General features: G+C 42.2%; 1 protein-coding gene across 1 annotated transcript; it reads left to right on the top strand.

The window, feature by feature from the left end:
* Window positions 1-7,592: 7,592 nt before the first annotated feature.
* LOC311591415 (vomeronasal type-1 receptor 4-like) lies at window positions 7,593-9,216 on the top strand. The gene has a single exon (XM_084770983.1). The coding sequence runs from the start codon at window positions 7,802-7,804 to the stop codon at window positions 8,717-8,719; it is 918 nt and encodes a 305-aa protein (XP_084627109.1). The 5' UTR covers window positions 7,593-7,801; the 3' UTR covers window positions 8,720-9,216.
* Window positions 9,217-25,618: the final 16,402 nt, after the last annotated feature.

The following is a 25,618-nucleotide window of genomic DNA, read 5'->3' as shown; positions in this document are numbered from 1 at the left end:
CAAAGCAAAGGGGCCTGCCAAATATTCGTTCTGGTCATGGGAATCTGAGGTAGGAACAGATAGTTGGAAAAACAGAGAAGGCACAAGAACAAGTCCATACCTAAAAGGTGGGTAAGGAACACAAAAGAATTCATAACATTGTGCTGTTCCACGTTGTTCCTTAGTGTGATGTAGTCCATCACTGAAGGTTACTGTGGGTAACACCAGGGTGATGCAGCCATTCTGTGAATGTGCTGAAAGAATGCGGTACTAAGTCAATGCGATAATTCAGCTTACTTTGTATGATGTGTAGACTAACTTTTTAGGTATTATTATGATTGCGGGCGAACTTACCATAGACTCACACCATAGTAACCAGTAAAATAGTAATATACAAAGCACACACCCATGGGAAGATGCGAATCTCTTCTGGAGTAAAGTGTATTCGTGTGTAAACTGTTGTGTCAGTACATTTATGAGTTACAGAGGGAGTAACTGTGTTTGTATTGAGTGACCCCTGGTACAAAGACTGCTTGGAAACCTCTCTCTTGGCCTTAGGACAGTATTACTGAAAGGACATTATAGAATGAGTATCAGGCAATGAGAGCGAGGAACAGATATGTCCTGTTGTCTCCGCTGGTTTATTCATAATTCTAGTGATAAATATAACCTGATGCATGATTTCCTTCATTGCGTATCGTTGTCACTAGTGGACCACAGGGCCTTGTGCACGGAGGGTGAGGACTCCACCCTTCAGCTATGCTTGTCTGCAAATTGTTCTTTATTTCAGTTTGGAAAAGTTTCATCTTTTCACCTGTTTTCTCCTTTGTTTCTTCATGTTATGTGCGTCTTCTCTATTTGATGGACTTAGGAATTGTATTGCAATACCACCAATAACGTAAGAAGTAGTAAGTATGTATAAAATGTAAAATGCAATATTTTAGTAATATAATTTTCTTCTCGTTCGGCACGCATTAGTATGCCCTGTTGCACTTTATACATAGTAATGTTGTCAGTAACTCATCTGTGATTAACACTGTGGCTTTTACTCCTCAGTGATAACAATGTATACTTGAGGGACATCATAAGCATCAAGACTTTCTTGTGCTTGTCAACAGAAACTGGGAGATGAGACAGCTTTCTCTCATTTCGGATCATATTTAGAACATTGTATTTTATTAAAATCTTTAAAACCTTATCTCCACTTGTCATTTGCCTGTGAAATAACGGGTAATGATAAAAATGGAAACTTTTTCATTTTCATTTAAAAACTTCCATTTTTAAATTTTTTAATTGGTTGAAATTACATCCCAATTGTAGCCTGCTCCCTTTCTTCCTCCTGGTCCCACCCTTCCTTTCTTATCCCTCCTCCACGAGTCCTCAGAAAGGGAAAATCCTTTCTCACCTATCACCTGACTTTAGTCTACCACATCTCATCTGGACTGGCTGCATCCTCTTCCTCTGTTGCCTGGCATGGCTGCCCCACCAGAGTAGGTATCCAACAAGTGGGCACCAGAGCACATGTCTGAGGTGCCTCCTAAAAAAGATTATTTTTTAAAAAGATTCATTATTTATTTTGATTTTGTGGACATATGTGTTTTACTTCCACACATATATGTGTGTGTGTGAGCACATGCGTGCATGGATGCATGTGTGTTTGCACATATACATGTGTGCATGTGTGTGTGTGTGCAGTATGAGAATGCAGTGACTGCAGAGGACAGAACAGAATGTTTGAATGCCCTGGTTCTGGAGTTACAGGTAGTTGTAAAGCGCCATGTGCTTGCTGAAATCTAAAACCCACTCTTCTGCAACAGCAGCAAGAGTTCATTTCTGCTGAGAAATTTCTCTAGCCCCTCCCCCAAAGAAACCATTTCTATAGCCAAAAGCATTGAATAAATATCAACATACTGAGCAAATGTCTAGTGAGGAAAGGAATCTACATAGAAGGCTATCATATGTTTGAAAACATCTCTCATGGCTTTGTGAGCATAGATTGGAAATGACTGTGTTTGTGTCACACAAGCTACGTCCAGGACTGTGTAGTATTTACTCTGACACAAAGAGATTTTCAATTTATAGAGTCGCTTACCTTTTTGTGTTTCTTTTTATTTGTTTGGTTTGGTTTGGTTTTTGATTTTGTTTTTTTTTTTTTTGTTTGTTTTTGTTTTTTTTTTGAGGGGGGTTATTTGTTTGTTTTTCGAGACAGGGTTTCTGTGTGTAGCCTTGGCTGTCCTAGACTCGTTTTGTAGGCCAGGCTGGCCTCGAACTCACAGCAATCCGCCTCCCTCTGCCTCCCGAGTGCTGTGGTTAAGGGTGTGCACCACCATGCCCAACCCCTTTGTGTTTCTATGTTCGTGTCTTCACAGTGGATATATATCTACTCTCTACATCAGGCATTTATGAACGTGAGAGATGGTGTAAAACTGAGAGAACAGCATTGACTTATATATTTTTACCAGTGTAGGTTGTTTATATACTTAATTAATAAAAAGTTGCACCTGTTATTTGTTTAAATGTTCACAATGAAAGAGTAGAGAGGACAGATGAAGCAGAAGAAAACAACCATGAGTCTAACCTGCAATCCAAAGAAAGGGAAAGATCTAAGATTGAGTATGGAATGGAGTCTTTATCGGGGACCAATACAAAACACTGTGAAAATTAGGGGTCCCTCTGTATTGGAACTGCAGACTTTTGAAAGGTTAGAGCACATGTTACATGTATGTGACTTTTATAAATGGAGTCCTAATCCAACAACTGTTGTACATTTTAAACTTTAGTCCTTATGATTTTTGGAATGCATTGTTGTCTTCCTCAGATCTGATGTGTGGAGTTCTCTTTTGTGGAATAATTTAAAATTTCTTTGTGGCTAGGAAAATATTTTATCATAACTCCCCAGAATGCCAGATAGGAGGAAATTAAGCAATGTGGGATACATGCTGTGTTATTTTCTCATATTTGATACTGCAATACCATTTTCAGGTAGGTACTTTAAATTAATATTTGTCACGAAAACTTTTAGGAGAGGACTCTGATTTTGAGAAATGACCAGTGGCACTAATCTAGTTTGTACATTGGCTGTGATCCAAATCTTCAGCATCCATCATTTTGGGTGGTGGTGTTTAGGATAGCTTGGAAATCATAGAATATGGTGTTTATCACCATCTTTTGACTTTCAGTGTGTTGACATAACAGCTTACGCTTGTACCTAGTGTCACGTGTTCTTTTGTTCAGAGTTGACATTTCTCACTATGTGCCTTTCTTGTAGGCTTTTCTTTTCTCCAGTCATCATAAATCTTGCGGTTTTCAAAAGTTTTCCTTGCACTTCCTGGGTGATTTCAGCATCATACCATTCCTGTCCGTTGTGGGTCACTGCTGCTGGGGTAGACCCAGATTCTTTTACCACTCTTGGTTCTATTACTCCTTTTTCTCCATAGTAAATGCTACCTGAGGAGAGCTCTGGAATGTTCTTCCCTTGTAGTTTCTGGTAATCACTCCCAACTATTTTCTTTCTTTTAATTTTCTTTCTTTGCAAAATACATACTATGTCCTCATTTCTTCTGTCCTAAATGCTTCATCTCAGCCTCTATAGCCGGCATCCCCTGACTTCTTGAGGTGTGTCTGGATCCTTTGTGCTCAAGATCTTTGTGGCACGTCTGGCCGTGATTTTTCATTTTGAGATCATCCTCTTGCTTAGCCACCTGCAGGTGATGCAGGACTAAACAATTCTGCTGAATGTTTGATGCTAACTGAAACTCAAAGATTGGTTCCTACATCCTGTGAGCCGTGCTGTGTCCCTCCACCAAAACAGAATGTCAACACAGTTCCTTCATGCTGTGAAAGCATAGATGATCACACTGATCATTATGGCTGATTTTTCTCTGGCACATGGTGACCTTGATGCTAGCCTCTCCTGCTGGCTTGGAACAGCTACCCACTCCCCCCATAACTGAGATGACATGGAATCTCTGGAGGCCGCAGTTGGTATATTGAATTCTCTTTTGTGTATATCACTTAACTGACCATTGGAGGCTACTGAGCTTTAGTGGGTGGTCTACAGGTGAAAGCCCGTAATTGATATGCAATCACGTAAAATGTGAACTTATATGTGTGGTTGTTCTTAAATGTGGGGTTACTGTGGGATTCTCTTAATCCCTGTTATCATGACTGTGTCATTGTTCAGATTTGCTTAGGCATCCAGGTTGAGACTTCATCAGTGTAGCTTCTCCGACGTTACTAGGAGATATCATGTCACGGCAGATCTATATTCCTCTGGCTCTTGCAGTCGTTCTGCCTCCTCTACCAAAATGCTCCATGTGCCTTGTGTGCTGCAGTTTTATTGTGGTGGGTAAAAATCAGGTTTGGTACCTTACAGTTCATTGATTTCTGCATTGTGATCAGTCCTTGTTTTTCTGTTTTCTGCCTTTTGATTAACACCCCCCTGTGTGTGTGTGTGTGTGTGTGTGTGTGTGTGTGTGTGTGTATTATGTGCATGAATGATGGCCTTTTTTGTCAATGAGAATTTTCTTTCTTTAGGGCACAGAGCTGCACACAATGAAAGATTGCTGAGAGGAGGAACAAATAGTCTTTCCTCAGCAAGAGCCTCACAATTGACTATCCAGCACCCAATGTTAAGCACTGAAACTATGTACACATAAGTAACATGCAGGCTGAGCAAAATATTTATGTATGTATGTATGTAATGTATGTATGGGTGTGTATATATATATGTATATATATATAATAGCATATAAGCACCCACATTTATACATATATGAAATCACAAATTAAGAGAAAGAAGCCAGAGGCCATGAGTCTGAGAGTTTCTTTGTGTGTGTGTGGGGGGGGGCAGGGTGGTGTTTTGCAAGGCTTTGGAGGAGGAATAGTTCAATGAAGCAATGAAAATTTAATTTCAAATATTAAAAAGATAGAACAGTAGTTTATAAAATACACTTACCATCTGTAACACAGATTTCATTGTAATTATACAAGATTCTTCTCAGAATCATTAAATAGTGAATACAGTGTTGGAAAAATAAAAATGAATGTGATTAGCAGTGTGTATGGTGATGGTTTGCTCTACTTAAGCAGATGCAATCCATTTTCAAATGTTTGGAGAAGTGTTCACATACAGTGCAGGGGTACAGGTTTCCTGGTTCATCCACAAGCAAGCCCAAATTTGGTATTTTCAATGTATATTATATTAACTTAAAAAACACTTTACTAGGTCCATTATTTAATTTTTCTCACTTTTAAAACACATGTATTGTTTTACCTACACTACCCCACTACTAGGCCCTGTTATGGGAACTTTTAAGTCTCCTGGACTCCAAACACACTCACTCCCACTTTAAAACACACTTCTAAGTTAGAAGTTATGAAATTACACTCTGGACACATTTATCTGTCTCCTTGAACTTGGATTCCATAAGTATAGAGTAGCTTCTGTTTTCTTGCAGCCATTTTCTTCTCTCTTTTTTTTTTTTAAGTATTGATGACTTTAATGTATCTACTTTTCCCCCTAAGTTGAGCTATAGACTCAATACAGTACAAGCCACAGTCCACAAAATGTGTGGGAATTAAATCGACTTGTACTAGACAATGGAATTTTTTCCAAAAAAATGTATGCTATCTGAATTTATGATTTATGGATTCGTGTTAATCAAGACATATAGAAACCATTGAAGACAATTAGGTCCATGGCAAAAAATAGAGTCCAGAAACAACGAAGAGATGTACAAATAAATTGATTTTCAACATAGTGAAGAATTACATATTGCCTTACATGTGAAAATCATTTGGTGCCATTTTTGCAGCCGTCTTCCATGTTCCGCAAAGCGACTGCATGGAGAAGGGGAGGCTGCTTTTACATGCTGTGTCCAAAGGGCTCGGTAATCTCCCCATTCAGTTTAAACCTCTTCAAATCTGAGGATTCATTGCCGGATCTGCCATACTTCTTGTCTAGTTAACTTGTCCCTTCATGGTTGATGAGTGTCAGTGGCAACAGTGATCTTCCTTGAAACGCTTGCTTCAAACGGGCGCTGTTTCGAAGCTTCTACTGTAGGCTTCTTCAAGGACGTATCACCAAATTTAAGAATGGTTTGAGGAGGCTTTCTATCATAGGGACAAAAAAAAAAAAAGGGTTCTGGACTGTGTTCTCTCCCTCTGCAGGGCATGGATGTGGTTAACCCACCTCCTGCTTTCCTGTCCTGTTCACTCTCGGCTTCTGAGTGGTGCACGATTATCCCAAAGTTTTAGCAGAGAAGCTGATCATTTCTCCAGTAGCGCTCATTCAACAGAAAGCGATATTCTCCCTGCGTGTCTGTTGGCGTATTATATCTTGCATATTTTTAGTTTGTTGTGCATTCTGTGAGGTTACATCACATCAGATGACCTCGTTTCTCTAAGAGTTTTGGCCTGAAGGTGCACATGTGCACCTGTGTTTATGTTGTGTGAAGAGCTAGCTCTTTGTTTTATTTTTTTAACATGAGTTATTTTTATTTTATTAATTTATTCATATTATATCCCAATTGTTATCCCATCCCTTGTATCCTCCCATTCTTTCCTCCCTGCCATTTTCCCCTTACTCCCCTCCCCTATGACTGTCACTGAGGGGGACCTCTTCCCCCTGAAAAGCTCATAGGGTATCAAGTCGAAGAGCTGGCTCTTAACTACAAATATGATGTGAGTTGTCACTTGAACCATCATTCTAATACATTTTGTGACTTTAATAGTGGGTTTTTTTTTCCTTGTACAACATAAATATGAGAAGGTGATCCAAAGACCGCTGAGCCCAAACAAAGTCCATATTCAGAGTCTGTATTTAGGAGGCTTTAATGACTGCCTAGAGGGAAACAGTTTTCGCAGAGCAGCATGGATTGCATTTTACACCCAGCTTTTTGAGGCAAAGAGCCCAGAACATATAAATCTTGATTGGCAGTGGACATGTGGAAGCAAAGCAAGAAAGTAGCTTTACACAATCCAAAAACAATCAATTAGCTGTGGCATATTGAACCCCATTGCCTAGAACAGGGTTAGGCATATTCCCTTGGGATTTTTTTTTTTCTAGAGTCATTGGAAAAAGGAGAAATAATTTGGTTTAAACCATAGATGGCTCCAGCAAAGATAAGATAGAGAAAACTTTGATCTTGTATATGAGTATACATGTATTCTGGGTGGTATTATAGAGTTCTCATGATTTATCTTTGATTTTAGAATATATATACATATACATATGCATATACATATACATACATATGGTTTTAATTTATTAAACTGACCATGCTCAGGTAAGGAAAAAGGATTTAGTATGGTTAATTTATTTGTTTGTTTGTTTTTTCGTGTGAGATTATGACGGAGGAGGGTAGATTTGGTGAGTGAAGAAATGAGAGTTATCAGGGTAGATTTTCTTGAAGTTTCAAAAATAAATTAAAATGTTTTATTGGAAAGTGCTTTATTTACGTTTTGGGGTTGTTAATTGAAGTTGATTTCGTTTAAACATCACTAGAAAATATATTACATTATTTTTGTTTATATTGCCTGTCATTTTTCTTTGTTCTCATGAGCAAATATCACATCAGGCTGAATGCTTTATTTTCTAGGAAACTTGATGGCTCTCCTTCCATCAATGCATGCATACTCAAGTATTGAGAAAACTCACAGTAACAAGCATGGGAAGTAAGCACGCCTTCCAAAATTTTGGGGATGAGGCCTTTTTAATTGGTCTAGACTGGCCTTGTACTCCTGAGTTTAAAAGACCCTCTTCTTCATCTGCCTAGTAACAACAGGAATTAAACCCCAGGCTACAATCACAATTCACCAAATGGACTTCGGGAATCTGGCAATCAGAGTTCTTTTTTTATTACCAACCACAGTTGGAATTCTGGGGAACTTGTTTCTTGTGGTCTACTATCTGGGTCTGTACTACAGAGAATTTGTGTTAAAGCCCATAGATTTGATTCTCACGCACCTCATGGCAGCCAATGCCTTGATACTTCTCTCCACAGGGGTGCCCCAAACAATGTCTGTTTGGGGACTGAAGGGTTTTGTGAATCCTTTAGGATGTAGGCCCTTGTTGCTCATTCAAGGATCTGGTCAAAGTATGTCCATTTCTACCACCTGCCTCTTGAGTGTCTTCCAAACAATAACTATCAACCCCAGGAAATCCTGCTGGGAGGCTCTGAAAGTCAAAGCTGTCAGGTACCTTGGCTGTTCTGTTTCCCTTCTCTGGGTCTGGAACTTCTTGTTGAATTCTATTTCCTTTGTCTACTCATTTACCAAAAGGAATGTCTACAATGTGACAAGAATACGAGACTACGGATACTGTTCCCTTAGAGGGAGTGACAACATCAGTGACTCACTCTATACAGTATTCGTGGTGTGTCCTGAAATCTTCTTTTCTTTGCTCATTGCCTTCTCCAGTGTCTCCATGATTGTCATTCTTTACAGACACAAACAGAGAGTTCAACACATCCGTAGCTCTCATAATTGCAGGAGAACGTCCCCAGAGTCCAGAGCAACCCAGAATGTCCTGGCCGTGGTGTCTACTGTTCTGGCCTTTTGCACTCTCACCTCCATTATGAGAGGCTGTATTGCTTTTTTTCATAATCACAACTCATGGCTAGTAACTGCCAATCACCTCACTTCTCTGGGCTTTCCCACTTTTGCACCTTTTGTTCTTATGAGTCACTACTCTATTGTGTCCAGTTTGGCTTGGTTAAGAAAAAAAATTGCCTCCTGACTTTCTTCTACCTATGTAAAACTGTTTGCTCACAATTGTTTACTCACCCTTCGCTTTAAAAAAATCAGTTAAAATGTTAAGGATAGAGTGCCTTGTCTTCCTAATAGTACCCAGAATAATTACGGGAATTTTGGCAGCTGGTTCAACTGGCAGCAAACATGAAATGATCATCTTGTGTTTGATACATTGTACTCCACAACTTAAAGCAAATAGTTACTCCTTTGCACAAATGTTCTGCAAAAATCTAGTAAAACTTCCAATGCAGATACTCTTCTTATGGCTTCCATCCTGTCATTCTTGGCTGCTTTTAACTGCTTCACAGACATCTTCTGGGTGCTGAATTTTGATGGCAAGGCAAACTGAGACCATGGATGGCATTAAGTGTGTGCTTCTTTCGGGGAAGGTGACCCAGCCTAGACGCACACCACCTTGTGCTGCGCTACCCTGGTTCCACGACTGACCTAGCCCTACTTGGCAATTTAAAGGGACCTGGGAATTTTCTGGCACCTTCTTCATCCTGGAAGGCTGTACACCCTTGATTAAGGTAGCGATTGGACAGGAGTTTCAATATGAAATGGATTAGATCTTGTCCTTGTTTGGCTTCTGTTGCTGTGATAAAACAATGACAAAAACCAATTCAGGGAAGCAAATGTTTATTAGGCTTGCATTTCCCCATCACAGCCCATCATTGAGGGAAAGCAGAGCAGGAGCTCAAGCCAGGAAGTTGGGGGCTGGGGGGAGGGGCGGGAACTGAAGCAGATACAGCTTGGTCACCTTGCTTTATTGTGGAGGAATGCTAAGTGAGTGTATCAACCGTCAATAAAGTGCTGTTTAGCCAATCAACCGGGCAGAAGGACAGGAAGTGGAAGGCGGGACTTCCTGGGAGAGAGGAGAAAAAGTTTGAGGGCTGGAGAGGGAGGAGGAGTTTTTTGACGGTTGGAGGAGGACAGTGGGGACTTGATGAGGACTGGTCATAGTGAAAAGTGCTTGGAATATATGTATGTTATAAGGTATAGAGTAGTTTGTTTAGTTTATGGGTAGATTAGAATCAGTTCAGACTCTGCCCGGAGAAGTGCTGACAGCTGTAAAGTACATTTCAGTCTCCCTATGTCAGTTATTTGCTTTGTAGGCCGAAGGGATACAGTTTACTGTAACACTCTGTTGTACAACTAAGGACCACTGCACAGTCACACCACCAATCACAGTAATATGGCCCCTCCTACATCCATCTCAGTCAAGAAACTGCTCCACAGACTTGCCCACAGGCCAATCTGATAGAATCAATTCTTCAGTGAATGCTTCCTCTCTTCAGATGTCTGGAGCCTATATCAAATTGGCAATAAATAAATAAATAATAAAAATAAAAACCAAACAAACACCCCATTCCCCACGACAACTAACTAGATCTAGATATTGTGAAACACCCCTGACATTCACACACTTGGAAAACTGAGGTAAGAGGGTTTTGAATTTAGCAAGCCTGGGGTACTTAACAAGGTTTTGAATTTAGGCAAGCCTGGGGTACTTAACAAGGCTGTGGTGCCGTGGATTGCTTCATTCCCGGAGAGACTGCAGTTAGCTACTCTCACAGCTGCTCTAACCACAGAGAGGGGATAAATTCCGGAAGGAAAGAAGTTGTGAAGGGTCTGGTTAGTTGAACAAACAGCTCCGGTAGCTGCCGTTCCTGGAACAGGATGGCCTCGCGGGCAGCTGGCATTTATCTGATCTTATCAGTAGTCTTACTGGAAAAGGTAATTTATAGCCAGAAAGGAGTAGATCTTACTATGAGCTGGGGGTGGGGTGGGGGTCTTAAAATGACCGTCCCCAACATATTTCCATTGTAATCTCTCAGGTGTGGGTCAGCACCATGATCCAGTAATATGGAAACACTGATAGAAGGAAGATAATGAGGATCCCTTGAGCTCACAAGACTAAACCTTCCAGGATTCAGTTCAGCAGGGTGAATTCCTTAATGTCTCCTGGCCTGGGAGCAGATTCTCTCCTGGAATGAAGCAATCTGCACCACCACAGCCTTCTCTCTCAGCTCCCTGCAGCTTCTCCCAGGCAGCCAGCAACTCCCTGGACTCTCCTCTGGTTCCCTCCTCCCCCTAGATGGTTGATTTGCAACGCAACAGCCCTGTTGGAATCTCAGGTTCTTTTCCCCAATTCAGGACCCAGGATGGAGCCTCTCAGTTCATCACAATGAGCATCTGAGTGGGGTCTCGGCTGTGTTTCCAAGGGACAGAGCATGCTAAGATTGCCCACACCTGAGCAAAGCCAGCCATCCTTGCACAAATCACCAGATTTGTCTCAAATGAATTGATACTGTTAGACTTTGATTGTCAGAGTCTATTCCTGGAAGCCCGATTGAGAGCCAGAGTCCAGAGTCTATGCAAAAGCAAAGGAATTTATTAAGCTGACATGTCAGGGTCCACCATACTCTGGGGAGATGGAAAGAACGCATTCTGTAATGGAGGAGGGTTTAAATACCCTTACTGATGCAGAACTTAGTACAAACATGACTGGTTAGTTGACCTTTATTTTATCCCTGAGGGGGCAAGAGCTCAGCTTGGGACATCACGTGCTGTCAGGTGCTCGGGCCAGGTATGGGGATGTGGTTTTTCTCAGATAGAATACAGCAGCCCTGAGGCCATCTTGGAAAGTACCGAGTGGCCAGGGTGGAAAAACAACTTTTCTATCTCTCCATTCCCCCATCTCCTATGTTAGTCTTTTAATCTTAAAAGACCGAGACCATCAGGATCTATGTTCTTGGAGGGCCACTCCATCCTTGAGTACCGTTGTCTAAGCATCATGATCTGGACTGTATTTATACATTCCTTAATAAAGGATAGCAAGTGGTTAAGAATGCAGGCACCAGGTACTTTGTCCTCATGACTATTAGCTGGATGGCGCCCAACCTTTGTTTGGTATAAGGTAGGATGCAGAATGTGACTAGGTTGGACACAAAGCATGACTGGTTCAAACAGAACTAAGAGTCAAATTTTTGTAACCATTTGTCCCTCGTGCCAGAGAGTCGTCCTTGACTTAGCATTTCAGCCTATAAAGTGGGAAAGTGGGCGAGGTCATTCTTTTCTGTAACTTCTTCCTGCTGACATTAGGGGCGCTGTTATCGGGGCCTAGAAAGGCTGAAAAGCTAGTCAAAGGCTACTGAGGCACTCATCAAAGGCGTCTGTTTAGCTGATCCAGTTGAAGATACAGGGAGTAGTCATATCTGCGGGACTGGCTTACATCAGCTTCCAGCAGGTCCAGATCTCAGCAGCTCTGGATGGAGTCTGTTAGCCAGGTAAAAATCTGCTGAGACAAATTCAGACTAGGGACAGAAGTTAAAATTGTGTCTATAAGACAGCTGGAGTAGGCTTGTGCCTTTGAAGCACAGTAAAAGCATGAACATTTATTTCTCAGTCCAGAAGACTTGATATACACATTGGACAGACTCATTTTTAGCATGATGAAAAGAGCCCTTAAGTCTATATTCAGAATGCAAACAATTCAAAATACGATTTCAATTGATAAATTGAATCTTGAGCTTGGGACTGATTAATAAGCAACCCGTACTCCACCAGCTCACTGATCTCATTTTAAATCTGTAACTTGTACTTAATGTACCTTAAAACTTTTCTTAAGATCCTTTAACTTTTATAACTTGCACTTACCGACATTTAAACACTTTCTTAGACCCTCAGATATTAAACACTTTCTCAGACTCTCAAGCACTTGTATTTCAACTTGGAATATTTTCTTATTAACATTCTTATCTTGCATGCATCAACCTTTAAGTGCTTTTCCAAACCCTCAAATGCTTTACTTGTCCAAGTTAAACTTTCAGATCCTCAGACCTTATACAAACCGCACCTTTTTCTATCTAGTTATTTACTAAGAGATACAGCCAGTTGAGTTACACTAAAAACTGTTTACTGTTTAACATGAAGCCTGTGGGCAAGGCAAGCCTGTTGTCTGTCTGTCTTTTTAAGTTAAGAGAAGAGACCTAGTACCTAGTAGTTCTAACTAGCTAATGAATTGACTAGGGTACTAACAGTAGATCTATTTGTCCTCTAGCTGCCAAGCTACCATTAGCTTAGCCATCAAGGCAATCAGAGACCTGAGAAGGATAAACTGTAACCTAGAGAAACCAATCAAACGACAGAGATGGCTAGCCATATCCTGGTACCCAGACAGTTGTCCCAGTCATCTCCTGTAGTAACATGGTACCATGGGCAGAGACAGTCTGGCCGTCAGGCACAGAGGCACAGGAGATGAGAGGCTGTTTCTGTGGAAGGAGAACACAGAAGAGATTGACCTCATCTCATGTTCAGCAACGTGAGACAATGACTCTCTGGGTGTCCAGTCTGTCCACAGTACATGCTGGGCCTAGCAGCAGTTGAAACATTGGGGCAGGTTTGCCCAATGGTTAGAAACCACAATCCAGAGTTGGAGTCATCTGCCGTGCCTAATCTTCCCAGTAACCTTGAGGATACTTCTAGGAAGTAGGATTCTCTGTCATAATTAGTTTAAATATGTTTAATGCCATATTCAGCAGATCTCTGACAAACTTGAGGACCAGCATATCTGTGCTCAATCCTTGTCTGTATTTAGCTATCTGCTCTAAACTACATCTTACAAACATAAAACAGAACGTTATAATCTATAATCTGCAGATAAGTGCTAGAGGACCATATCTGAATTCCTTGTTTTTAGCTATATGTTGGCTTATTATCCTAGAAAATACCTGTGATTAACTGAACTAATACCTAACAAAACCATAAGCTTTAATTATCTTAATCTGTTTGCGATAGTAGCTTTTCTAAAAGGAATGAAACTACACAGAGCATTCTGAGAATTACATAGGCACAATACCTTAAAAGAGTTGATACATAGAATGCTGTTATTAAAATACAACCCTAATTTTGTATCAATATACAAAGGTTTGAACAACCAAACACCATCTACCTCACCTAGGGAATGAGGCATCATTCTCTTGGAATTGTTTCATTAACTATCAGGCAACTGATTCACTGATACAGCTGACCACAAACTGCGTCAGTTATTAGTACAACTTTAAATATATTTCTGAACTAATATCAAAGCAAAACTTTTGATCACGGATACAGTTCACTGATGGACTGGCAATCTTGCTGATTCCGTCACATTTTCTCATTAAGACTGAATAACAAAAGGTAGGTTAAAGGACAGAAGTTGCTCTTGGTACTGAACAGCATTCAGCCGAGAGGCTTGAGTCTCCCACAACCAAACTGGCTGCCAGCCTTGTAGCTACTGTTAGCCAAGATGGTGGAGAGACTACAGCAGGGCAAATCCCAGCCATGTGACTTCCCTTAGCCATATTCAGAAAATAAAGCCAAACATATTCCTAAGGCAGTGATTTTTACCTTTTTGAGAATGAAGGTAGAACATAATAACCATAAATGTAGAACACAAAACCCAAATTTTAACAGTGTAAACAATTCAGTTTAATAGCTCTAAAATTAACATTTTTTACCTTAAAAGTAACTTTTAGAATTACCCATTTCCAAAGTCTGCAATACAGCAGTCTGTTAACCTGAATAGACCTTCATAACAAGCAAACAGCTCATTAGGACCAAGAGGCTCTAAAATTATTGCCCTATACCATGTGGCTGTCTCAAGATCGTGGAATCACGTGGAAAGCTACAGAATCACAATGTTGTTATTTTAAAACATCTGTGTTACAAACGCATACACTTATTTTCTAAACAAGCATTTGAACTTAAAATTTAAACATCACACCCCACAAGCAAATTACAAATCTTTAGATAAGAGTTCACAGTATATAGCCTGGATATGCAGCTTTAATACCTTATTAAAGAAACATTGTTTTAATTCTTATCTTTTATAAGTCAAGTTTTAAATCAGCACAGTAATTACATAAAAACCTTAATGTAAAAGTACCTTTAGAGACCTGTTGGCTTATGCCATTTGCTGCTTAGAATGGCTCCAACTCAAACTTAAAAGTTTAAGTTAATCTTTAGTAACCAATGTTAAAGAATTTTTTGTTAACCATCTTCAATAACCAGTTATTTATAAGCAAGGTGTGCAGAACATAATAAATTTGTACATTTAAAATCAAACATATAGTGGCCGCATACATTAATACATCTTAAGATAGGCAGACAAGAACCACGTTTGGAGGGCCATGCTCCCGACCAGACTTCAAGATGGAAAAAGCCTTCACCAAGGCCAAACAACAGCTGCCCCCAAAACACTACAGTTCCTGTGTCAGCTTGGTGCTTGTTCAGCCCAAGTGGTGGGACAATTTAAAAGACAAGGAGGAAGTAGGCATGCCTTAGCAGTCCTGTTTCCACACTCAAGCCGGAGAGTGTAAGCAGGTGGGGAGCAGGGCGCACCTCAGTTGGCTGAAGGCTCAGGTGGATCTAGCAGGGACTGAATAGCCTCAGGGGTTCCCAGAGGGCCTCTCTAGCAAGCAACTCAGCAGCAGCCAAGTGTTCAAGCAGGAAGTGGGCGGCACTAAACTCCAAGTCGCCATGTTTGAGACCTGGCCTATTTCCAAACCGAATGTTTCAAGCAAACAGAAAAACCAAATGTACCGGTGAGGAACAAAAGGACCAAAATTCAGAACTGCCACTGTCCTGAGAGTCATCAGCCTCCGTTTGGCCGGAAACCAAATTCCAAGGAGCCTGTCCTGTAACCAGGCTCTGCTGAATCAGAAAACCAGACCTTCTTGGCTACAAGAGTCACACAAAGACAAAAAAAGGGAAACAAAGCACAAACCGACAAATATCAGACTGCGGGAGCGACCCGCTTTGTCCCTCAAACTTGAGGTTGTTTAGAACTGACAGGGAAAACCACACACAGACCACGCTCCTGTCCCCGCGTAGCCCGGACCTGCAAGCGGAGCCTTGAACTCTCTTAGGCAAGAGCAAAGCGCTCGCGCACAGGTCGGAGAGGGGATATATCACCCTCCTCCTGGGACTAGAGCATCCTCTCAGTCCATCCAGGCGGGGATACCATTCCCCAGTGGGGGCAGCTCTCGCTGGAGACCCCGACTTTTGTGAGGACACCAAGAGCAACGTGGTTGCTTCCTCAGCCGAGGCAGTGACACGCACGCTGTCTCCTTAACCTAGGCAATGGGGTTCCCTGTACGTTGCTTCCTCAACCCAGACCAATCTTTCACGAACCAGATTCAGAGTAAAGGAGAAAGTGACAGAATTTACACAGACAAGAGACTAGGCAAGCTGCGCAGCAGTACCGCTTACTCCTCAACCGGAGTCTGATTCTCAAGGGGCTTCACATCTCGTTGAGACCTCCATTTGTTAGACTTTGATCGCCAGAGTCTATTTCTGGAATCCCGACTGAGAGCCAGAATCCAGAGTCGATGCAAAAGCAAAAGAATTTATTAAGCTGCCGCGTCAAAGTCCACCACACTCCTGGGAGATGCAAAGACCCCGATCTGTAATGGCAGAGGGTTTAAATACCCTTGCGTATGTAGAACTTAGTACAAACATGATTGGTTAGTTGACCTTTAAAATGATTGGTTACTAGTTATTTTATCCTCGAAGGGGCAAGAGCTCAGCTTAGGACACCGCGTGTTGTCAGGTGCTCGGGACAGGTATGGGGATGTGGTTTTTCTCAGATAGAATACAGCAGCCCTGAGGCCATCTTGGAAAGTACCGAGTGGCCAGGGTGGAAAAACCACTTTTATATGTCTTCAAAACCAACAAGCAATGAATCTGCTCACTTATGTATACATTTCCATATTGGTAATAAAACACATTTTGTCATTTTTTTTTAAAGTACACTATAGTACTTATAGAAATACCATCTGAAGGAAAGATTTACTCAATTTAACCATACATAACCTTAAGGGAAATTCACAGATAAGAAGCCAATTATTGTTAAACGTGCTCTGAGATATTGAATCATATACTAAACACTAGCTTAATGTTCCCACTGTGTAATGCCATATAATTGTAGACTGAAAACTTTTTGTTGTGTAAACACGAATTTTACGCTCACCCATTATTTCTGAAGCACTAACTCCCTTCTTTGGAAAAGCATCTTCTAGTGTTAAAGTTAAAGACACCAAATTGACTCTCCTTACAGGATGTGGATCATTCCCGCATTAGTAGTTACCCTTTGAGGTACACTGAGCACATTTAAGTACTGAGAAAATACAGGAATTGGGAACACTCTGGGTTATCTGACAGTATCCCAGGAACTTCAATGTTGCTTTTCATCTTTGACCAAAGCTTTACATGCAAACTCCCTTGGGATCAATGAGGAACACCAGAGCAGGAGCTCAAGTCAGGAAACAGGAGGGAGGGACTGAAGCAGACAACACCGGGAAGGATGCTTTCTCACACTACTCAAGTCCACCAACCCAAATCACCTGGTCACTTCCACCTCAGTCTAAATCCAGAGAGACCTCCACTACTTTCCCACAGGCCAATCTGATAGAGGCAAACTTTCAGCTGAAGCTCCCTCACTTCAAATGCCTGGAGCCTATGTCAAGTTTGCTAAACAAAAGAACCCCCATTCCCCAAAACAAACACCCTGGCCAGATCTAGGTATTGTGAAACACCCCTGACACTCACACTTTTGGGAAGCTGAGAAGTAAGAGGATTTTAAATTTAGGCAAGCCTCTGAGACTTTACAAGACCCTGGCTCAAAAGGAGAAGGATTGTGGACATCAGCTAGGCAAGTGTTCCCAACTAAGTGAAACTATCCAATGCAACTGTAGCAGTTGTCATTTTGACTTCCTTGAATTGAAGATTTTTGACTTTGCATTAAACCCACAAGCAACAGAGATGAACATCCCGAAATCCGTTTGCATATTACGACAGCATGGTGCTGATCCACACATGACAGATTTCCATGGAAATGCAGCCCTCCACTCTGATGTTTGATGGAAACAACACAATTACCAGGGAACGGCTTGATCACAACGTAGATATTAATGCAAAAACAAAGGAAAAGACCATTCACCTTCATTCTCAACCTGCTTCTAGCACTGGCACTGAGATACATTGACCACACGCCAAAGCTCAGGAATTTTCAGATTTTTGTCAAGAGGAAAACATTTCTTTAAATTTAGAAGACCCACATTTCCTCAAACTGACTGAAGCCAACACCACAGAGGAAGGATGCTCTCTCATATCACTCAGGACCACTAGCTAATCATGCCACCAACCCATGTCATCGGGTCCCTTCCTACTCAATCTCAGTCAAATATGGCTCCACTGTCTTTCCCACAGGCCAATCAGGATACAGACAATTTTTCAAGTGAAGCTCCCTCTCTTCAGATGCCTGGAGCCTGTGTCAAGTTTGCAAAGCAAACAAACAAACAATAAACCCCATTCCTCAAAAACAAAAAGAAACTGCCAAATCTAGGTATTGTGAAACACCCCTGACAGTCACACTCTTGAGAAGCTGGCAGGTAAGAGGATTTTTAATTTAGGCAAGCCTCCTTTACTTTGCAAGACCCTGGCTCAAAAGAGAAAGATGGTGATCATCACCTATGCAATTTGGACCAACTAGGGGAAACTATCCAACACAACTTAACAATGGTCATCTTCACTTCCTTGAATGGAAGATCTATGTCTTTGCACTAAACCCACACGCCACAGGGATGAACACACTGAAATGTATTTCCATATTACTATAGCATAGTGCACATCCACACATGACAGATTTCCATGGAAACACAGCCCTCCACTCTGCTGTGTTTGATGGAAACAGAACAAGTGCCAGGGAACTGCTTGACCACCATGACAATATTTATGCCAAAACAAAGGTAAGGTCCATTCACTTTTATCCCCAACCTGCTTCTAACACTGACACTAGGATCCATTTATGACATGCCAAAGCTCAGGAATTGTCACTAATTTTTGTGAAGAAAACATTTTTTTAAAAATCAAAAAAAACTTATTTTTTCCCTCAACATTCATTTTTCATATTTTTGGTAGTTAGTCAAGAGAAACAAAATGCACCACATTTTTTCTTTGCTTTCCTTCCAAAATAAGAACCCGAGTGTCCAAGCAGCACCTCAGATCCAGGACTGCACCTGATAGGTTATAGAGCAGTGGAAAGGAACATGGCCAAGCCACACAGATGAGGCTGACCCTGTAGTGGGCACAGAATGAGGTACAAAACATTTCAACTAAAGCAGCGCCTCTCTGATCTGACCCACCTGGGACTCTCACCCTCCTGCCCTCCACAAACTCTTCTCAGATATGAAAACACTGGGCAGTTTGGATATGCCACTCACTTCCCATCCACTTCTAACCAAGTCTCCAAAGTCAGGACATTTAGGAGACCTTTTCCCAATTCCCAACAACCAAAAGACAGCCCCTGCTCACATGAAGGCCTGGAGGACTAAGTGACACCATGGACTGCCCCTTGCTGAGGGCAGAGAAGGTGGAGACAGTCTTATTCACCATGGCAGAGGGCTGACTGCCCACTTTAAGGGAGAAGGGATTCTGCAACTAGGTCAGGCCCATGCAGGCTTCTTCACATTGAGCTCATTTACATGACTGAGGGCAGAAGGAAAGAGTTCCCTCCTTCTTGGCCATGATACCTGCTATATTCATGGGTCACCCAGGTGAATTGGGACCTGTCATAACGACCACTCACGCCCATGAGCTAGTTATATCACCAGCAACTCAAAAATAGGAGCAGATTGTCCCACCAAACATATGTCCTCAGCATATAATTCAAGACATGGACCTTCCAGATGGACATGGTATGCAGTCATGAAGGTACATGTCTTCCACAGAGCATCAAAACAGCATCTTCAGCCCTGTGTAATCAACCTTGCCTGTAGGGGACGGTATCTATGGACAAGGTTCAGCCATCTTGTCAGAGCCTAGATTCCTATATCTCTAGCAGTCTGCCATTTACCACACACCAGCTGACCCTGTCGTGGTGAGGCAGTTAGACTAAAGAGAAGATTTAGACAGAGGAGCCACCCTATTGTAGTTTAACAATGAGAGTAGAAAGATCACAAAATATTTGGTGTGGCAGGATAGTGTGACCTGCTTAGAATTCATCACACCTTGAGATAGCCTGCAGCTGGGTTGCAATTGCAATATGCTTCCCTGCCCTCTGACTTATAAACATTCTGTGAAATTTCTCCAATAAAGGGGGTTTGATCAGAATCCAAACTTACCCCGTTCTTTATGTCTTGAGTTCTTTCCCAAGAGTTAGTCGAACCCCGGCAGGCCGGGACACTAGCCCTTTCCCACTAGGTGCAAAGGAGAGACAGGGCTTTGCATGAGCCAAAGGCAAAACTTGTCCCCTCATCAGTTGAAATCACTGAAAATGTTGGACTTTTGCAAACTAGGTAACTCTGAACTTCTCATAGACAAGGTCACAGGGCTTCCTACCAAATTTAAATGAGAATTGATTATTTCTCATATCCGACTCTCATATCTCACCTCTATTTGTATCAAAGAGGCCCAGACCGAGCCTTGGAAATCAGAGCAGTCCACTGAAGCTGACTGTGGTCTGACCATCAACTGCATCCAAATAGTGCAGAAACCATTTGACATCAGGCAGATGCCAAATCTGAGAAACAAAAGAGTTTGATATACTGGACACACAGCAGCTCCCATGTGTCCTAAGGGCAACGCAGGGATCTTGTCCATGCAGATGTGTTCATAGAGCTCAGAATATGGTATGACGCCTGTGGACTTTCTCTGTCCAGAATTTCAAAGCCCTTTGAAATTCCCAAAGTCTCCTCCTTAGTTTTTTGTTCATAAATGCGAGAATCTTTAAGGGAAATAGGACTTTTGCTTGTTCCTCTTTTTTTCATTTTTTTTTGTCTTAAACTTAGCTTACTCCTCCCAGCCCATGGGACCATCTATATTACTGTCCTTTCTGTCCTCTCTTATGTCATGACTACTGCAGTTCTGGAGCTGACTGTTGCAGCTCCTGCTGAGGCCCAACATAAATTCTCCTGGAAGGGGACACCATGGATGGCTGGAGGCTCTTCTGCCTTCCACTGGCTGCATGCCAAAACCCTTCATGCTGCCAGTGTCTGCAAACTACAGTAAGAGGAGCCACACGTGACTGCCCAGTGCACCTCAGATCAGACGCCCAGGAAGGACTCTTATTTCAGGTCCACAGAGATCTCCTGAGTGATGCCCTCCAGCTTGCTAAGATCCAGGTTGGCCATCGAAAACTCCTCCATCTTGACCGATAAGCAACTGAGCACAGGGCACTGGTTGTATGTACTCTCCGGGACAGGACACGTCCTCAGGATAGGCAGCTGCTGAGTCTCACGACAGGAATGGCTGCTCCAGAGCTCCAACTGTCGCTGGGCTCTGAGCACAACCACATTCGAGATTCCTGGCAGCAACAGGGCCTGATCATCGCTAAATGCTGGCGATGCTTCCATCTTCCTCTCACAGATGTGCAGACGAGATAATAATTCTTCATCAAGGAAAGAAAGATAGTTTAAAATGCAGATTGAGGAATCTTGCTTCAGAGACTTCACATAAGCTCCCTCATTCAGCAAGGATATCTAACTTTTACTATATGCTCTGGCTGAGAGCAATGGATGGAAAATATCACCCAGGTGGATGCTTGGAACCAGTGAGTATTTTGGCGGGAATTCAGGACAGCACTGGTGTTCACACTACTAAGTGGGACAGGAAAAAGCTCTGTCAAGGAAAGGAAGCACCTGTGTATGGGAAATAGAGCAGGGCTGAAGGAAAGTCTATTCTTTGTGACTCTTTCAAGTACATATTTAATTCACAGATCCTGTGAAAAATATTTAGTGGAAAAACACACTCTGATGTAAACCTTATTTTTTTTTCCTTTACAGAGTGCCATCACACTATTTTCTGTTGCTGTATCTAGAAATGCTGAGCAGCTGGCAGCATTCATAAAACAGAGAGGTGCAAACATTCATGAAGTCATTGAGTCCAATAGGTACAGTCCCTTCTTTGTCACAATCTCAGTGCTGTTCTATAGGGTGACAATGACTTGAGACAGAAACAGTAAACTGATAGGAGGAAGATAGTGAGGAACCCTTGAGCTCAGAAGAATAATCCTTCCAGGATTCAGTTCAGCAGGGTGAATTCCTTAGTGTCTCCTGGCCTGGGAGCAGATTCTCTCCAGAATGAAGCAATCTCCAGCACCACAGCCTTCTCTCTCAGCTCCCTGCAGCTTCTCCCAGGCAGCCAGCATCTCCCTGGATGCTCCTCAAGTTACTTCCTCCCCTAGATGGTCGATTTGGAGCACAACAGCCCTGATGGAATCTCAGGTTCTTTTCCCCAATTCAGGAGCAAGGATGGAGCCTCTCAGTTCATCACAATGAGCATCTGTTTGGGGTCTCTCCTCTGTGTCCAAGGGACAGAGCATGCTAAGATTGCCCACACCTGAGGCAAAGCCAGCCATCCTTGCAGGAATCACCAAATTTGTCTCAAAAGAAGTGAAACCAACAAGCAATGACTCTACTCACTTATGTATACACTTCCAAATTTGGAATAAAACACATTCTGGTTTTTTGCGTGTGTGTGTGTGTGTGTGTGTGTGTGTGTGTGTGTGTGTTGCACTGTACTGTTTATAGAAATACCATCTGAAGGGAATTGTAATTACTTTAACAATACATTAACATGAGGGAAGCTCACAGAGAAGAAGTCAATTCTTGTGAAATGTTCTCTGCCATCCTGTTCATACACTTACTGCTGGCTTAATGTTCCTACAGTGTTAAGCAACATCACTTTATTCTGAAAACTCTCTTTTTGTTTCTCTAAACATGAATTTTAGACTGAAAACTTGCTTTTTCTTCTCTAAACATGAATTATAGGTTCATCCATTTTCCCTGAATCATTAATTATCTTCTTGGAAAAGAATCCTATTGTGTTATAGTTATAGACATCAAAATGACCCTACTTATAGGATGTGCATTTTTCCTTCCTTAGGAGTTACCCTTGGAGGTACATTGAGCACATTTAACTACTGAGAGCAAAAATGACTTGGGAACACTCTGTCAGTATCCCAGGCATCTGAATTTTGCCTTTCTTCTTTGACAACAGCTTTACATGCAAACTCCCTTGAGATCCCTGAGGGACACCAGAGCAGAAGCTCAGGACAAGTAACAGGAGGGAGGCAGTGAAGCAGACACCACAGGGGAAGGCTGCTCTCTCATACTACTCAGGACCACCAACCCAAGTCACCTGGTCACTTCCACCTCAATCTAAATCCAGAAAGGCCTCCACTGACTTTCCCACAGGCCATACTGATAGAGGCAAATTTTGAGCTGAAGCTCCCTCACTTCAGATGCCTGGAGCCTATGTCAAGTTTGCAAAACAGAAACGCCCCCATTCCCCAAAACTAACACCCTGCCAGATCTAGGTATTGTGAAACAGCCCTGACAGTCACACTTTTGGGAAGCTGAGAAGTAAGAGGATTTTGAATTTAGGCAATCCTCTAAGACTTTACAAGACCCTGGCTCAATAGGAGAAGGATGGTGGACATCAGCTAGGTAAGTGTTCCCAACTAAGCAAAACTATCCAATGCAACTGTAGCACTGTTCGTCTTGACTTCCCTGAATTGAAGATTTTTGACTTTGCATTAAAGCCACAAGCCACAGAGATGAACATCCCGAAATGTGTTTCCATATTACTACAGCATGTTGCTGATCCACACATGACAGATTTCCATGGAAATGCAGCCAACCACTCTGCTGTGTTTGATGGAAACAGCACTATTGCCAGGGAACTGCTTGACCTCAACGTAGATATTAATGCAAAAACAAAGGTAAAGATCATTCATCTTTATTCCCAACCTGCTTCTAGCACTGACACTGGGATCCATTGACCACATGCCAAAGCTCAGGAACTTTCACACATTTTTGTGAGGAGGAAAACATTTTTTTAAAAATTAAAAAAAAAACATTTTCCCTCAAAATCCATCTTTCATACTTGTAGTAGTTAGTCAAGAGAAACAAAATGCCCCTCTTTTTTTTTTTTTTTTTTTTTGCTTTTGTTCCAAAACAAAAACCCGAGTGTCTAAGCAGCACCTGGGACCCCGGGCTACACCTGATAGACTGTGAAATAGTGGAAAGGAGCATGGCCAAGCCAGACAGATGAGGCGGATCCTGTAGTGGGCACAGAATGAAGAAAACATTTCAACTAAAGCAGCACCTCTCTAATCTGACCCACCTGTGACTCTCACCCTCCTGCCCTCCACAAACTCTTCTCAGATATGAAAACACAGGGCAGTTTGGATATGCCACTCACTTCCCATCCACTTCTAACCAAGTCTCCAAAGTCAGGACATTTAGGAGACCTTTTCCCAATTCCCAACAACCAAAAGACAGCCCCTGCTCACATGAAGGCCTGGAGGACTAAGTGACACCATGGACTGCCCCTTGCTGAGGGCAGAGAAGGTGGAGACAGCCTTATTCACCATGGCAGAGGGCTGACTGCCCACTTTAAGGAAGAAGGGATTCTGCAACTAGGTCAGGCCCATGCAGGCTTCTTCACATTGAGCTCATTTACATGACTGAGGGCAGAAGGAAAGAGTTCCCTCCTTCTTGGCCATGATACCTTCTATATTCATGGGTCACCCAGGTGAATTGTGACCTGTCCTAACGACCACTCACGCCCATGAGCTAGTTATATCACCAGCAACTCAAAAATAGGAGCAGATTGTCCCACCAAACATATGTCCTCAGCATATAATTCAAGACATGGACCTTCCAGATGGACATGGTATGCAGTCATGGAGGTACATGTCTTCCACAGAGCATCAAAACAGCATCTTCAGCCCTGTGTAATCAACCTTGCCTGTAGGGGACGGGATCTATGGCCAATGTTCAGCCATCTTGTCAGAGCCTAGATTCCTATTTCTGTAGCTGTCTGTCATTTAGCAGACTCCTGCTGACCCTGCGTGTTGAGGCAGTTAGACTAAAGATAAGATTAAGACAGAGGAGCCACCCTGTTGTAGTTTAACAATGAGAGTAGAGAAATAGGGCAAAATATTCGGTGTGGAATGGCATTTTGACCTGCTTGGAATTCTCACATCTTTAGATAGCCTGCACATGGGTGGCCATAGCATTATGCTTCCCTGCCCTCTCCCTTATAAAAACTCTGTGAAATTTCTCGATAAATAAGGTTTGATCATATCCAGACTTGCCCTGTTCTTTGTGTCTTTAGTTCTGTCCCTATACAGGAAAATTCTCCTCACAGGCTGTTATCGAACCCCGATAGGCCGGGGCACTTGCCCTTTCCCACTAGGTGCAATGGAGAGACAGTGCTTTGCATGAGCCAAAGGCAAAACTTGTCCCCACATCAGTTGAAATCACTGAAAATGTTGGACTTTTGCACACTAGGTAAATCTAAACTTCTCATAGATAAGGTCACAGGGCTTCCTACCAAATTCAAATGAGAATTGATTAATTCTCATATCCAACTCTCATATCTCACCTCTATTTGTATCAAAGAGGCCCAGACCGAGCCTTGGAAATCAGAGCAGTCCACTGAAGCTGACTGTGGTCTGACCATCAACTGCATCCAAATAGTGCAGAAGCCCTTTGACATCAGGCAGAAGCCAAATCTGAGAAACAAAGAATTTGATATACTGGACACACAGCAGCTCCCATGTGTCCTGAGGGCAACGCAGGGAACTTGTTCATGCAGATGTGTTCATAGAGCTCAAAATATGGGATGAAGCCTGGGGACGTTCTCTGTCCAGAGTTTCAAAGCCCTTTGAAATTCCCAGAGTCTCCTCTTTAGTTTTTTGTTCATGAATGCAGGAATCTTTAAGGGAAATAGGACTTTTGTTTATTCCTTTCTTTCCCCATCTTTTTCTGTCTTAAACGTAGCTTACTCCTCCCAGCCCATCTATATTACTGTCCTTTCTGTCCTCTCTTATGTC

The sequence above is a fragment of the Acomys minous genome, assembly GCF_964271855.1.
Source record: "Acomys minous genome assembly, chromosome: 20".
Taxonomy (NCBI): Eukaryota; Metazoa; Chordata; class Mammalia; order Rodentia; family Muridae; genus Acomys; species Acomys minous.
The sequence above is the reverse complement of the archived record's forward strand: the minus strand, read 5'-3'. Positions and strand labels throughout refer to the sequence as shown.

Bases quoted from the DNA above. Each gene is read 5' to 3' on its own strand.
- LOC311591415 (XM_084770983.1), top strand. From the start codon at position 7,802: ATGGACTTCGGGAATCTGGCAATCAGAGTTCTTTTTTTATTACCAACC.